The sequence below is a fragment of the Poecilia reticulata genome, linkage group LG3 (genome assembly GCF_000633615.1).
Source record: "Poecilia reticulata strain Guanapo linkage group LG3, Guppy_female_1.0+MT, whole genome shotgun sequence".
NCBI lineage: Eukaryota > Metazoa > Chordata > Actinopteri > Cyprinodontiformes > Poeciliidae > Poecilia > Poecilia reticulata.
In genome coordinates this window covers 8,988,779-9,005,409 of record NC_024333.1, presented here as the reverse complement: position 1 = coordinate 9,005,409, position 16,631 = coordinate 8,988,779, and the positions used below count along the sequence as shown (strand labels likewise).

The 16,631-nt window shown below is 38.1% G+C and overlaps 1 protein-coding gene across 1 annotated transcript in view; it reads left to right on the top strand.

The window, feature by feature from the left end:
* The window catches only part of smad3a (SMAD family member 3a), a 31,059-nt gene extending 28,881 nt beyond the window's left edge, over positions 1 to 2,178 (top strand). The window contains exon 8 of the mRNA XM_008404627.2: positions 1,736 to 2,178. Coding sequence (XP_008402849.1) covers positions 1,736 to 1,859 — 124 coding nt within the window. The 3' untranslated portion in view covers positions 1,860 to 2,178. The remainder of the gene's footprint in view (positions 1 to 1,735) is intronic.
* Positions 2,179 to 16,631: the final 14,453 nt, after the last annotated feature.

Below are 16,631 nucleotides of genomic sequence, written 5' to 3'. Positions count from 1 at the left end.
ACACACACACACACACACACACACACACACACACACACACACACACACACACACACACACACACACACACACACACACACACACACACACAACAGATTATTGCAGCCGATCTTTTCTTTAAACATCTTCAATGCTAAAGTTTTCTCTCATCTAACTCCTCTTGTGCAACATTTTGGTTTGTGCTTTAAAACACTAGCTTAGTCTCTCCTCTCACACTGAGAAAATATTTATTACTCCAGCCTTTAAAAATGTGTGTAAATCTACCTGAAGTGATGACTGATGCCTCTTTTTTGCTACTTTTTCTTTCTTCAGTCATTCAGAAAAAGATCGAAACATCTGCATCGAGTTTCTTGTAGAGCATTTCCTGCTTTCGGTGTGACGTCTGTGATTCATAGCTGAAGATCTGCGTAGGCTTTTAAGAAAATCATGTCGAACAACAGAAGCAGAAACAAGAAAGCTGAAACAAAGTAGCAAAGGAAGCTTTCCGCAACGTTATCGGACGTGTCATCGACTGTTAGGATCAGTGTGCATGGACTGTGGATCTGACTTTGAAGAGTGTTTGTCTGCAGGTCACAGCACATTAACACGCTTTTCTATTATGTAAAAAAAATAAATATAATATATAATTAAATGACTGCAGGCAACCTCCCAACTGTAAGTGCATAAGATAATTTATAGCTCAAAATCTTACTGCTTCAGCCTGGCCCAGCCTATGCAGGACTATTCCATCATGAACAGGGATTCTTTTAAAACCTTCACACTATTTGTGAAGTAAATTAAGACCTTCTCAGTTGTCAGACTTGGGACTAAAATGTTCAATTTGACTACAGATTTTTTAAATATCCATCTGAATCAAAAGGAGGATTCTCAGTTTTCTCAAAAAATACATTTTAAAAAACATTTGTCCAGATCAGTTATATTTTTTAATGCTTAGTGTGTCTGCTACATAACACAGTATAACACAGTGTTTTTTGTATAGATGCTAGTTTATGTTTCTTACTTTTTCAGGTTTTAAAATGTGAATTTAAACATTTATTAGTATTTTTTTCTCACTAACAGACTAAATTAACCCTTATAAAAAAAATAATGTGGCCATGTGCTTCTCGATCTGGTTCTAAAATATCAAACATCACTGAAACAGCTCTTTTGGGGCATTTTTACAAACAAAACAAAGCTATGAAACCCACAAACATGCTTTGAATAATCTGGATTTAGTTTTGGACTCACCATTTCCGATTTGACAAAGTTATAGATGTTAAAATAGATTGGAGATGTGCCAGTTCTGTTGCCACAAAGGCAGCATACATGGTTTGGACACACATTTTTGGTTATCTGTGTTATTTCATAATTTGTGGGACCAACAAATCATAAGACTCTGTAAGGCACTTTTTAAGCAAGTTTAACCTCAGCACTTTGTATGTAAATGTCCAGAAATACATAAAAACAGCAGTAGAAAATGTACAAATTTCTCTGCAGATTTGCAAAGGAAAACCTGAAGGAACCTCGTCGTCCGGCTGTGTGTCGTGGGCTCGCCCAGAGCTCCGTTCATGCACTGATCCCAGCTTTTGTTACTTTGGGAATATGCAGCCACCCACTGGGGAAATAGATTACGTGTTTCTCTTATCTCTGCGCAGAACTGAATAAAACTCTCTAGATTTTATTTGACTTGCCTCCAAACAGCTGGATCTGCAGGACTAACGTCTGTCCATCCTCTTCTTCCTTGTGTGTCCTGCAGGCGGCAGACAGTGACCAGCACCCCCTGCTGGATTGAGCTGCACCTGAACGGCCCGCTGCAGTGGCTCGACAAGGTGCTCACTCAAATGGGTTCCCCGAACATTCGATGCTCCAGCGTCTCTTAGGGACGTCCTTCGTCCACTCATTTCTCACACGCCACGTCCGCAACCCCCCACCCCCTTAGTCCCGACGTTGCATTCAGTCCCTCCCTTCATTCAGACACTCCTTGCTCCTCCCCCCACCTCCGCACCTGCTGTCAGAAGCACTTTTTTTGAAACACTTTTGTGTTTGTGGCAAAAAGGGGACGAAGTGCATTAAAGTCGTTAATAGGATCTCAACACATTGTCCGAGTTAATTTGATGGTAGTTTTCATCCGCAAGCCAGAAACTTTACTTTTTTTTTTTTGTTCTTTCTTGCTTGATTGAAATTTGCTGTTCATATTTTTGTACAGATTTTAAATTGAACAGTAGATTTGATAAATAATTTTTATTATTTTATTATTATTATTATTATTATTATTATTATTGTTGTGTCCCAAATAGGAAAAAAAAAACATGTAAGATCATGGTAAATACATTTCACTTGACTTTCTTGTTTTGGGGCATTTCTTAGATTATGAAGACTTCTTTAGATGTAAAACAATGAAACAGACTGAAAGTGATTTATTTAATACATACGTTAGCACTGTCTGTAGGAATGTACTGCAAAGAGGGTAGAAATATTTGTTGCGATTTTATACTTTCATTTTATGCTGCAGCTCTTATTTTAGGTAAAAAAAACAAAGAAATTTTTGGTGTAAACGGCATCAAAAAAAAAAAAAGGAGTCAGCTTTGCTAGTTTGAAGATTTACACCAGCACATAAAATGTCAGTCAGTTCACCAACAAATAAGTCAGATTGTGAAGGATTCATGAGGAGAGAACAGGAAGTAAAGCTCTTTAAAACATTACAGGAGTACTAAGACAGTGAATCTCACTAAAGGTCACCAGGAGGAAAAATGCACTTGTGTTTGAAAATAAATAAATAAATAAAATCAATATTCCAGCATGTAGAAATAGAGATTATATCTTTAACATGCGATACTTTCAGGAAGCCTCTCCACTTTGCAGAATATGTTTGCATCATCTTCGATTGTACATGTAATGTGTACCGAAACAGGACTTGAAAACGACGGACATTGTATTCTTCTCACTTTTCAATGACAGAGCTGCACACTCGTAAGTGTGATGTGAATACTCTGCAGAAAGCTTTGATGTGTTCAGAGAGCAGGAAGAGGCCTCTGCTTTGTTAGCGATTTAACTTTTGGTCGTATTTTTAGCCACGCTGACTTTTTGCACATTTAGGACTGGAGAAAAGCAGAAACATCTGGATCATTTATAACTGAAAGAGAAGTTAACCAACTCGTGAGAATTTCGATTTATTTTTGCAAATATTATGTGGGTTTTTTTTTTTTTTTAGCCCAAGTCCAAGTTGTGTGTTGGAGGATAGAAAACACTGCAGGCAGGTCTGGGTTGTGTTTTTTTTTTTTTAATAAACATGTTAACATGAGGCAGATACGTTTTTAAGCTTTTTATAAAGGGAAACGTGTAGTTCAACAGCAGCGTGTAAATAACAGTAGTGTCTTAATTGTTTCTTTTTATTATAATTTTCAGGTCTCTGTACATATACAACGTTAAGGTGTTTAATTGTGACCATTAACCTTCATAATGTTGATGGATTTAGAAGCAGAACAAATAACGAAAAAAAAAAAAAAGAAAACTTGGCAAAAGCTGTTGCTAAATTGTAAAAACAGTCACAGCTTTGAACCCATTTTCTTTCACCCACCCACTCAAGTGGAAGTGGATCGATTTCCTTCTGGTTCTATAACACTAGACAAAGACTCAGTGGGCGTGCATGAACAATATGTTTTTTTTTTCTGTCTTTATTTACATGAACCTGGCGCTTGATGTTAATGGCACCCCATTGGTGCTAATCTGCAACAGAAGAAAAAGCAGCGACATAGTGCCATTACACATACGCGGGCCGATCCTAAGCGATCATTTTTAATCGTTCAAACGTTCAAACTGTTGGGTTGTTTCAGAAACAGTAGCATCTACCAGTCTGGAACAAGCCAGCTCTCCGTAGAGCTTCTCATGTCCTTGAAAGCAGCAGCCCTGATTCTGTTGGGATCTTAAAACCCTTGTGGTTGATGTAATTACCCTGTAGGGAAAGTTTTGAAAGCAAATTTGTCCTTTTTTTTAAATACACTCTGAAGGTTATAGCTGTCGTGTTTGTTTCTTCCATTTCAAAGTTTCTGTTGTAATCATTAGTGGCAGTTTACGGTCCTAAATTGGTCTTTTTAGATTTCTTGTATACATTTTTCCTTTCCATTTTTTGCCCCCGCTTAAAAAAAAGTAGATGTGATGCTTTGTATTTTTTGTGTATTTCTGTTGATCTACAAATAAAATCTCAAACCTGAGCTGAAACTTATTGCAGACGCAGCACATTTTGTGTTTTTAGTTTATTTCTGAACTCAATCTAGAAATGAATTCAATATTAATAATCAGAGCTACCGACTAGATTGTATCACTCTATGTGCTGTGGATAGATCCTGTTTGCTCATAAGGACACAATAAGAAGTTTACAACCACTCATTGTGGACTTGATGACTCATCAGCCCCACCAGCACCAGACAACAGCCTGGGTACAACAAACAGAGCAAATTACTTCAGGTCCAGATCGTCCTGTTAAAGCTCAAACTTGTCAAAAGCTCCAAAAGCAGTGTTTGGTGTAGTCAAGGTTTTGCTGCCAGAGTTGTACAAAGTGGACAGAATAATGACAAAGGAGAGCCACCTAGAAAGTTCTTCAACTTTGCCTGAAATCAATGACGACGTTTTTGACTCAGTCAGCACAAGTGAACACTGAGTTTGGAATGGATAAAGTTTTATCAAAAATGCGTGGATTACGCTTAAAAGTCCAGGCTTTTCACTCCTTACTTCAATTTTTATTTTGTTTGATCCTGCAACCGTGGAAACACAAAGGCTTGAAAAATGTAATCAAAGCCAAAAATATAATCTGGCACTCCTACCTTTAAACACGTTAAGTTAAAGACTGAGTACAATATTTCCTCATCTGTGGTGAATAATTTAGTCTCCAGGAATAAAAAAAACACTTATCACAGACCAACAGCAGACACTATTGCTTCTTACGTCTGTAGAGCTAGACAGTTGAATGCATAATAGCTTCTGTCACAAAAAAAAAAAAAGACTGACTTGATGTGGAACATAAAGGCTGGCTTTGTTTTGATGCCCTTCAGGTATAGACAGTGAAGTGCACTGCCAGACATGGTTTGAGCCAGTCCACCGTAGTCACAGTTTGTCTGCATGAGAAAATCAAATGAGAGAGAATAAATGAATGCATTCCTTTATATAAAAACCCCCCCCCAAAAAACATGAGACCATGTTGTCTCCATTAGTCACGAACACTGACAAATCCGTTAGTGCCTTTCCACAACGACAACAGATGCAGCATTGAGGGGCTCCCCCCTGCAGCCCATGCTTCACGTTCTTTGAATCGTGTTCAGGTATCATGTTCTTTCCTTTGAAAAGTTTTTCTTTTATTATTTTATTGTGACACGCCAACAAGCGACCCACACTCACCCAGAAACACTGCAGTTTGACAGAATGTGTCAAACTGCAGTGTTGCTCTCTGACATTGATGATGTGTGGTGCAATCAAAGTAATAAACATGGCTTTTTAAATTTTTTTACTGTACATACTAGGACTGGGCAATAAATCAATAACAATATATATCGGGATAGACGCATGATCAATATCACATGTCTATGAGCATTTGGGTGAGCATAATGACTTAATACGAGCTTGTGAAAATCTGCCTTTAGGAAAATGCCGAAAATATTAGCATAAAGTGCTTATTATCTTCATCTGTCGTGTTTTTCTTGCGTTGAGCATTGTGCCTGGAATGAATCGACCATTTTGTTTACTCGTTTGTTACCAATTTCCTTGAACTCAACCGTTGACTTAAAAAGCTTGAGAACTTGCTACAGGAGGTACCAAACCACATTTCCTGGTGTCAGCTTCCGAGCCCAGTCCCATTTCTCAATTTATTAAAACTCATCGATCTCTGTAGATTCTGGTTCTTTTGATCCATCTTTAAATAATATAAGTCTATCCATGAATTGCTTATTTATGAAGTGTACAATAAAGTTGTCTTTATTTTTGATTATTTTATGCAAAGATGAGCCATTAGAGCTCCATGAAATGTTCGGTTTGGATTTCATTTCAAAATGTAAATCGTGAACTTCCTGTTCTGATGTTTCTGCTGCAGAAACCTGAGCCAAAACTCGATTTCATCCTCAGCATTCAGAAATCTGCAGATCATTACCAACTTCAACTGTAATCTTCAGAGAAACAGGCAGTATTGTATAGTAACGAAGTACAAACACTTCACTACTTTACTTAAGTATGTTTTGGAGTACTTTATACTTTCCTCGAGTATGAACATTTTTGATAACTTTCACTTTTACTTCACTATATTTCCAAACTTAATTGCATACTTTTACTCCGATACATTTTCAATGTGTGGTTTAGTTACTCATTACAAAAAAGCGAGAGAGAGAAACGCTAGTGTTTTGACCCCCCCTACTGATTGACTGCAACAAAGTCGGACACAAATGGAACCCCATATGCACATGTGGTTCATGTCAGAAGCTGGTTCAGTTGTAAAGCAGGTTAAGTAATCTTGTGGTATAGGTAAAGCACCTAATTTTCTTAACTAAATTATGCCTGCAGGTGTATCTATTAGCAAGTTTAATTTTGCCTGCACTTGGTTGTGTACATTATTTTAAGTGTATTTGACAAGTTCACCAAAATATAAAAAATGTAATTCCAACTGCATTTGCCTTGTTTTATTTTACTTTTTACTTATACTTTTCATTACATTACTTGAGTGCATCCATTTTTATACTTAAGTACAAGACATTTCAGATACTTTAAGACTTTAACTCAAGTAACATTTCAGTTCAGTGACTTGGACTTTTACCAAAGTCATATTTTGGAGCGGTACCTATACTTTTACTTGACTCTGAGATTTCAGTACTTTATACAACACTGGGAACAGGGACTATTGGAACGTTTTTGTTTGATCACATTTGTTCACTTTTCAATCATTTTTTAATTCGTTTTGCATAAGTGCTGCCTCACACCCTCTGTTTTTAGTTCTCAGGGCTTTTTGCAGCAGGTTTCTCCACACCAGGACTGCTGTTCGGTTCTTTCTGTCTTCATGCTAGTACCTTCAATAGCTACTGAGGTTAGCTATCGAAGCTAACATTAGCATTGTTGGTAATTTACAGTGTTAAAACCCCCGATTCAGGTCAGATCAGGACGTTGTATTCCAACAGACATACACACTTTTGCAAGCCACTTTTACACCTGTTCAAAAATGTTAAGATTTTTTTATTTTCCGTTCATTAATTTTAAGTTAAAACTAAATCATAAGGAATATACAGACTTATTTTACTGTGCTCTGAATAGCCCTTCGCAGACAGCTTAGCCTTTTTACTTAGCAGCTTTTCAGAAGAAAGTTTGTGTTAAGGGCTGTAAGTGTGCCTATAAATGTGTCTGCTCTCTTTTTATTTCTTACCTTTTTTTGCAGCTAAAGCAGCTTTGTCTGCTCTCTCAGCCTGCACCACAGCTTCCTGCAGGATTTCTAGCTCGAGCGTCAGACAGTCCTTCAATAATTAACTCCAGTTTGTGGAGGTCAAATGCAGGGCAATTATGAAAGATTGACTCAGACTGTAAGTGTGCAATGCAGAGCTTTCTTAACAGAAACAGACAGACGGTCTTGGCTGTTAATATTTTACATTCCAGTAGCTCTCAATTATAAATGGTTATCAAGTATTTATTTAAATCACACTAAAGCTGTTTGACTTTGAGGATTATTCAGGATCCCTTTTATGTTTTTTGCATTTTAATAAGCAATTTGTCTAAGAAATATATGAATGTGACTGCTTTAGTAAACTTTACACTTTACACTTTAGTAAAATAAAATAGCAACATAAATATGCACATAATTTACTAAATCCACAAATAAATTAGTAAAGCTATGCATTAAACTTCAGTTAACGGTATTTCTAATATGGGTCAAATTTTCTGTTCTACAGTTGATCATAAAATAACTTAAAATACTCTTTGAGTTCTTATGCTGCTAAGCAGTTTGACTGCAGACAAGTCAGCTTGTCTGGATGTACCACCAACGTATAAATTTAATGTGTGTATGTAAGTTTCTTTAAATTATTCATTATTATGTAAAAACACATTTATTAAACAAATTGATTGGCGAAATTCAGGCTACTTTGGTCCTAAACCTAGCATTATAAAATGTACCAATATAAATGTTTCCAGTTGTTAGCAGCTTATTCAAAGTAACTGGACCTGGTTTGTTCTCTCATGCGGTCGGTGATACGAGTCCTTTGATTTTCAGGAACCTTACAGATTTAGTCGCTTACATTTAGGCACGCTATTTTAAACGTAAAAAAATTGAAAAGAAGTTTTCAGTCAACTTAATTTGTATACCACATATTTCAGCAACAAGGCCATTCAAAGTGTTTCACATCATAAAAACACAAAGTCATAGTCAAGTTTCTAAGTTACAAACCCTTTTTATTTTATCTGTCAGCATCTTTATGAAATAATTTCTCTACTGAGGTTGTGAAGAAACTGTTTAGCTCAACACTGCCATCTGTTGGCTGGTGTCAAATATATTCAATTACAGGATTTTTTTTGTTTGTTTTGTTTTTGCTGATTCTCTGTAACATTCAGGTCTACACGTATAATATAATATAATATAATATAATATAATATAATATAATAAGATCAAATTAGGCTTCTAATATCGTCAGAAAACTCCAAGCTGAAGTTTTTTTTTTCACTGATGCCATTTCATGAACTTCATTTCATCACCACACTTGTACTGGTTGGTTATTAAAAAGAAAGGCCAATTATTACATTTCGCCAAAGGGTTTTTGGTCAACATAACTAATAAATATGTAAAAACATATTCTTTCAACATAATCTTGCTTTAAAACTGTTGAACTGTCTCTGTAAAGCAGGCACGTGCAGAGGGGGTGGGCTTGAGCACCTACCCCTAAGTGCCCTTTAGGTCAATTTTTTTTTTTTTTTTTGGTATTATTATTTTTCTAAGCCCTCTTCTGACACATAATAACATGTACTAAAATTATTTATTTATTTATTTTTGTACAACATAATAAGCCCACCGGTCACCTTGTTACCTTTGACCTTTTGCCCGTGACAAATGACGCAGTTGCCTCTAGATCAGTGAGATAAGGCGGTTAACTGGAGCTCAACGTAACGAACATTCCTGATTACAGATCAGTTTTTGGTGAATTTAAAAAAAACGTTTTTGGTGAATAAAGTCAGATGACAGAAAACGTTGGAGCATCGTTTCTGCTTCAGCTCGGAGTCGCGGTTTAAGCAGAGAGGTAATGAAAWACAACAGACACTGACAGGCCTCTGTGTCTGCCTTTCTCTGAAGAACTACTGAGCGGGGAGGAGACAACCAGGTGAGGAGAAACTTCTTATCTATCGATGCAGTATTTTTATCATACAGACATTAGGCTGCTGTTGTTGTCCTATTAGCTAGCTGCTAGCTAACGACTTTGCTAGCAAAGCTAGATAACAAAAAAGCTTCTTCAGTATCTCTTATGCAATAGCGGCACATCGCCTGTCCAAAACCGATCATCTCCATAATGGATAAATGTCTTCTAATTTCCTTTGCTGCATAATATATATTTCATTTATTCTGGCGTTAGGTAAATGTATCTTGAAGGAGAATGGCACTTAAATAAAAGTACAACAAGAATATTCATTTAGAATAAAAAATAACTCACCCTGGACTACCATGATAAATATATTGTATGTAATAAAAGTGTGTCATTAATGAAAGGGATAAAACTCAATCCAGTCTTTAAGTAAGTTTAGGGTCTGGTTCGTGGAGTATGAAGTAAATTTTTTTCCCATTTATTCAATGAAAAAAAAAACTAACCTCAGTTAAGTAAAAATAAAAATGTAATTAAATCTTTTGGAATTGTAATGATTCCTTTAAAAGAAAAAGTTTTGTTTAAAAGACTTTTTTAAAAATTAAATTACTCATTTTTGTTTCGTGAACTTAAAAAGTTATTTGCCAAACATAAACTTTTATTTGCACACATCAGAAATCTTTTTTTTGCGATCCGACGTCATGTGAGAATCACAAGCAAAACTTTGAGTCACAAACAAAAACTTAGAATAGCAAGCAAAGATTTCTGACATGCGCAAATAAGTTTGTTTTGCAAATAATTTTTTCACTTCATGAGACAAAAATGTGTGATTTTAATTTTTAAAGTTTTTTTTTAAGCAAAACTCAGTAGGCTTTTCTCATGGTGACATGCATTAACAATTACATTTTTTCTTTTTTCTGCAGTTCCACATTAAAGTTTGATGCAGCTCTGCTTTCCTCAATGGACCATCTTCATCTCCACTGCAGCAAACAGGCAGCTCCTTTTTATAGATTACTGTACACTAAAAGGTGGCATTGTGCCCTTGTTTATATTTTTAATAGTGTAATTCTGTAAAGACAAAATATGTCTGGTAGTCTAGCTCTGATTTACATATCTTGGTAAATTGCGGGTTTGAATATTGCAATACTTTCCTATAACAAAATAGACCTGCAGAAAGAAATAACTAATAAAATATCTTACATAGGCATAGTTGTATGCTCTATATAGAGATTTTCCTTAGCTTTGATTGTATATCTCACAATTTTATAATTTATCATTGTTTATTAATTAAACTTTGAAAGCTGAGAGGCTTTGTTAATATTCTGGCCTAGAATGCGGTTAGATGTGCCCTTTTTTTATTGAGCACCTGCCCCTTTAGTGGTCTCTGCATGGCCCTGCTTTACAGTGACCTTCTTTATTAAATCAGACATTTTGGGCTACCTGTTGTTGAGCCTCTGTTGTCTGAAAAACTTTTTTTTTTAAATGTAATGAGAGAAAAACTGTCCCCCAATCAAAGTTTTAAATGATTTCTTACGGTAAAGACACGCCATGTTTAGTTTAAAAGGGTTCTGAGAAAGTCATTCCTGCTTGTGTCACTTCATATATAGACGGGAACACGTATCAGTCATCTCTTTATTGTCTGCAGCTTGTATTTGCTGCTGCTGCAATACCTTTGACAGGAACTATAAAAACAGAAGCATGTAACTCCACCCTCCATCTGTTGGCTTCCTGTCCGTTACTGGATGGGTTTTAAACTTCATCTTGTGGTTTTTAGTTTCTTTTTCTTTTAATGGCGTGGCTCAACTTATCTAAAGAATCTTTCAAGACGCCAAGATACTTCTCGATCCTAAACAGATGCTTTTAAATGTTCAGACATCAAAGCTGGAAAGTAGGAGGTCTTTGCAGTTGCTGCTCCTGTTTTGTGGACGGACCTACACCCCGGACACAAACTGCTCTGGGCTTAACGACTTTTAAACTTCCTTTAGTATCAACTGTGTTTTATTGCATTTAATGCTCTAACTTCATTTTTTTTCTCTCTCTAAGTTAGTTCTACTTATTCCCACTAATTTCTCACTTTGTGGTTGGATTGTTTTGTGAGGTGTTTAATCATAATTAAATCAGTGTTTGTTTGGTTGCCATATAATTTCTTAAAACAGACGCTGACTCAGAAATACTCTCAGCTTGTAGTTCAGTGAGAACATTCTGACCAATTCAACTTTCGGGAGGATCAAACTTCCTTTTTTCACTACTATTATCAGTTTATTAGGTTTTAACATAAATCAAACAGAACACTTTTAATTGCTTAGCATTTAAAACTAGGATCCAAAGAATGATCGTTGTTGTTTGGTTGTTGTGTTACCGCGGTTACAGTCTGACGCTACGAGTTCAATCCTAACGTGGTTTGCGTTTGAGCTCGATGTGTTCACAAATAAATCTCATAATAACCTGCTTTCCACAGTTGCTGTTAAGCTCAACCAGTTAACCTTTGACCGCCTCGTCCCAGAATCCACCATTCTTCACTGAAACACTGCTGGTAGCGGATGTTCTCAACAGGAAGTGGAGCCCCAATCTCAATTTGAGGGAGAAAATCTAACAGGAAGCAAACAAATAATCTGAAAAGTTTTCCACCACCAAATACTACAATGAAATGTTGGTGAAGAATGATGCAACTTTACTGCACGCAGTCGAAACCCTCCTTTCTTTTCTCTCCATCAGTGTTTCCACTTAGCACAGCAGTTAATGGTGATAAGGCTGTTGCTGTGGAGCAGTTTGGTCATTTATTCATGACTAGATGAACATGACTGATGTGATAGGGCTCCATCTATTGACAAGACGGAGAGAAACATTCCTCCGCTTGAGGTGGCGGGAGCAGACGCGTGGGCGAGAAGATGAAACGACGAGAGCCGTCAGCTCCGGCTTCCTGTGAAGGTCAACTCAAGAGTAGCCGTTTCTTGTTGGTAAACAAATCCATCTCTGCAAAAGGTCACCAGTCGTTTCGCGGCGTTTCCTCTCACTTTATCTCCTCGTCGGTTCCCCGCGCTTCCTCCTCCCATCGTCTGCTTACTTTATTTGGCTCCGGCTCTCACTTACTTACTTTCCCTCAGAAACGCCTCGTGTGTGTGTGTTTTTTTTGTTTTTTTTTGACTGTCAGGGGGCGCAGACTGCAGCATTATCAGCAATCTGTAGCCTCCAACCTGATTGCACGGCCGCGGGTGGCTACGCTACAGCTGTCTCTGGATTTGCCAACCAAGATGGGCGCCCAGTTCCTCCAACTGGCTGCTGTTGGCCCCACGCCCGCGTGTCACCCTCTCTCACACACGTAAAGGAGCCACAGAGCTGGCCACAGCCCATCCGCCTGTCAGGCGCACAGGCGCAGGAGAGGAAATGTCACGTTGCGAGAAGACATTTTGTGTCGACAAGATTCATAAGCACCTGGCCGGCGCTTATGTTCACCACAAAATAGGCATTTAAAGCGTCGAAATGTAAGGGAGGACGAGGGAATTTTTGCCCCTTGGGTAGTTGGCGTCTCCCGTTTTCCGACAATATGTTGCAAAGCGAGCTTTCCAGCTATACTTTCTAGATCTGCTTGCTTCTCTTATTTCGCACAGTTCCGTTTGCCAAAGTCCTGAAGAACAAGGAGACTGAGTGTAGGGGCTCTGAAAGCACAGAAAGTGTGAAAGAAAAGTGGAGGAAGAAAGAGGCAGCGAAGGAAACATATTTACTGACATCCATGGGCTGTCACCGCTCTGATTAATGGTGGCTGGAATACCTGGCTGGTGAAAAGGTGTTGTTGGGGTGTGGAGAAAGCCCGGGCGCTGACCCAGAACTAATAGCATTCGACTTGAACAAGCTGTCCAACCTGAGAGAGTTGGAGCTCCTGCTGGCGCCCGAGCTGCACCGGGCTGGAAACAAGAGAAATAAGAAAACTTTCAAACGGGGAAACAAAGTAGGCGTTCGGGTCCGACCTTTGAACTTTAAACACTTAGCCTGACTTGACGGCTCGAAATCACTTTGTTCACCCATCACACTACACACCTGCACATGCAATACTTACTCAACTTTTGAGCTTTAAATTACCATCAAGTGTTGGCATCTTTAACAAGCAGGGAGCATGGAGGAGTGGGAAACTGGGGGCCCAAATAAGATTCACCTCGCTTCCCGTGCTGCGGGTATAAACACCGGATGTTTGGATGTTAAAAATACACTTTATCATTCTGGTTTTCAACAAAAGGGAAATAAATATAACTTTAATGAAACATTTTAGCCCAATAAAGTTCAATGGTCTATGTATTCAGTTATTCATTCATCTACAGCTGCTGATTGTTGAAGGTTTGCAGGGAAGCTGGTTCCTTTCTCCAGGTTGGGTACACCCTGGGCAGGTTGCCACCCTCCTGCCCCCAAATGCCCCACTGCTCCATCCTTTTATTCATTTTAATTTTATTAAAATCTCTTTAATTGCTTTAAGTATTTGTTGGGTAAACATTTTTTTTTGCCTTTGCTGGTTCTGTCATGCTTCCCCGTTTCATGAATCATATATGAATATTAAGTCAAAGTGTTGACTGGCTCGTGCCGGTTCTGTGCTGATCCGTTCGTGGTGCCGGCACGTCTAGAACGCTAGAACAAACTCCAGCTCTTTTCTATTCATTAACAGCAACGTTTATTCGGAGGGTTTTGTTCCTTTATCTCTCTCTAACTCCCATGTTCCACACTTCTGTTTATCTTACCTTTCCCAACAATTTCCATTCAGCGTTTCAATGTATTTAAAAATGCAATGAACATATCAATCCCCCCCCCCACTTCCCACTGTGATGATCACTAAAAGGCTCCCACAAGCTCCTCCTCACGTTTCCCCACCACAAAAGCAAAAAAAAAAGAAGAAGCCGCCTGGGTCTTGCATGAAATAATCTGCAGAGTGCTTGCCAGGAACATCATCCTGCCGAGGCTGTTTTTGCTGAGGGCAACAGAAAGCCCAACAGCTGGGACATAATGAAGCTTTCAGGCACTTGTTCTCCCATCATGTAGCGCCAGCCCCTGTCTGCTTCCACCAGATGTTCCGTGTTTTCCCTCCAAAAGCCTCTCCTGCCAGAATCATGGGGACAATCACGAGCATTGCGGGAACTAGCTAACTCCACAGTCAGTTCATGATCGTAGGGTAATAGCTGGGTTAATTGCTTGTTTTGTGTTTACTGGGTGAGGCCCTGTCACTCGCTTGTCATATTTTGTGCTGTTGAGTTTGACACAAATCAGAGGTGTTTTTCCTCAGCCCCCGGTCTGGAGTCGGAGCGGTATAAATAAACGAGAAGAATGGCGGAGGTTTCTTTGAATGTTGCACCTGTGACGATGGAGGGCTGCATTTTTAAAAGTCATCTTAGATTAGGATGTCATCCCAGATTGTTAGGGAGCAGATTATTAGCTAATTAGAAATGACTTAATGTAGGAATTGAGTGGAACCCCATGCTTGGCACTTGAATTTATCACTTTAAAACTTATAATTAAGAAATAAATACCAACAAGCTATAAATTGGAAAACAGCACGGTGACTGTGTGTTGTACGTAAAGATGCTTATCCAGTGTTTTTCTCGTTAATCCGTGCACACTGGCAATGGAAGCACAGCTGGATAATAAAGAGTGGATTTCCACTGCATCGTTTCTCAAAGCAAGTTTTGGAAAGTATGAAGGCTGAAAGGCAAAAAAAAACTGCTTGCGTGAGTTTGGGTCGATGACATCACAAGAGGCTCAAGGATGGAGTTGGCCAGCCGGCGTCGGCCGAGTTGATGCGTTTGGGTTGAAACGGTTTTTATTCTGATAACTTTAGCGGACAAGAATCAGTTTGTGTTTCCGCTTGAATATTTCCATCTGATTAGCGTGAGCAGCGGATGACACAACCCTACGGCTAAATGATGCTAATGGAACTCATCAACACGTTATTTATTTACTTTTTTTTTTACGACTTTCTCAGGACCAAGAACGAAATACGGCCACTTCACTTTGCTGTCTGTGTTTCATTGTTGCCATATGTTCCTGAAGTCCATTCTGTTTTCTCTGGCTAACACTGTTTTGTTGCCACCGTACACACCATCAGTAAACACCTTTGAAGGAAGATCAGAAACGTGCAAACATGGAAGAAAATCTTTATGAAAGACACAAGCAGATGCACTCAAACGAATCTGATTTATTGTGATGACACAAGAGGCAGCAGAAGCTTGTTATTTAGGGGTTAGCTTTTATCTTAATTAAATAATGATATCGCACTGTATAAAGAAAACTGATAATTACATGTCGTGTATGTGATCAACTTTGTTTAATGTGAGCTTGACTGACTCTACAAACGACACTACAAAGTTGGAGATTAACAGCTGGTATAGAAGAACTCAAGTCAGTTTGTTCTCCAACCCGACATATTATATCTTCTGCCTGTTTGAAACAGCTGATATGAAACGGACAGATTTTACGTTGTTGGGATATTTAGGGGATCACGCCAAAATTGAAACATCTTCATAAAGACATTTTCCAATATTTGGGTTTTAGATCCAGTTGTGTTCATTCATGACTGAATTATTTATATGTCAAAGTTAAATGTCTGGTGAAAATAGTTGTGTCTTGGACTGAAAATAAGGGAATAACAAGGGGAAATATAATCCAAATAATTATTTTTGAAGGATCTTGAGAAAACCTGAGAAACCCCTGATCCACATCTCCTTTAGAGATCCTACTAAAATCTGACTCTTAAAGTTAAAAATTATTTTCTAAAAATTGAAAAAATGTTTTTCTGTTTGTTTTAAAATGTACTTTCCGTCTAACCACATCAGTTAGACTTTTCTATTCCTGTGTTGCAGACTGAATTAATTGAAACTTTTACATGTGTAATTAAATCATATCATTTATGTTTCTCCCCGGTCCTGCAAAACCGATCATAGTCAAACCTTGTTTTTCTTCCAGGGAAATAAAAATAAATAAATAAATAAAAACATATCACTTTGGGCCATCCTTTCACTGATCAATGCACTTTTAGCTATTTAACATCTGGCGAGCCACTGGAAACTGGCTTATATGGCAACACTGTGTTGCCATCATCCTCCCGTCATTAGCTTCCTCCATTGCCCCGGGGTTCATGATGTCGTTAGCTTACATAGAGACGCAGTAAAGTGGCGTTACATGACGTTTCGGAGCCTCTTTTATTGGAGTAGCCTGCTATGCAGCCGGCTTGTCCTATTTCATGGACACCACAGGGAAATAAGACCTGATGGGAGTGAGGGCTTGACGACATGAGGGTTGAAATTTCTTGCTAATTTAATTTGGGGATTTGAAAAATAATAATAAAAAAAATAAATAAAAAAAGAAATG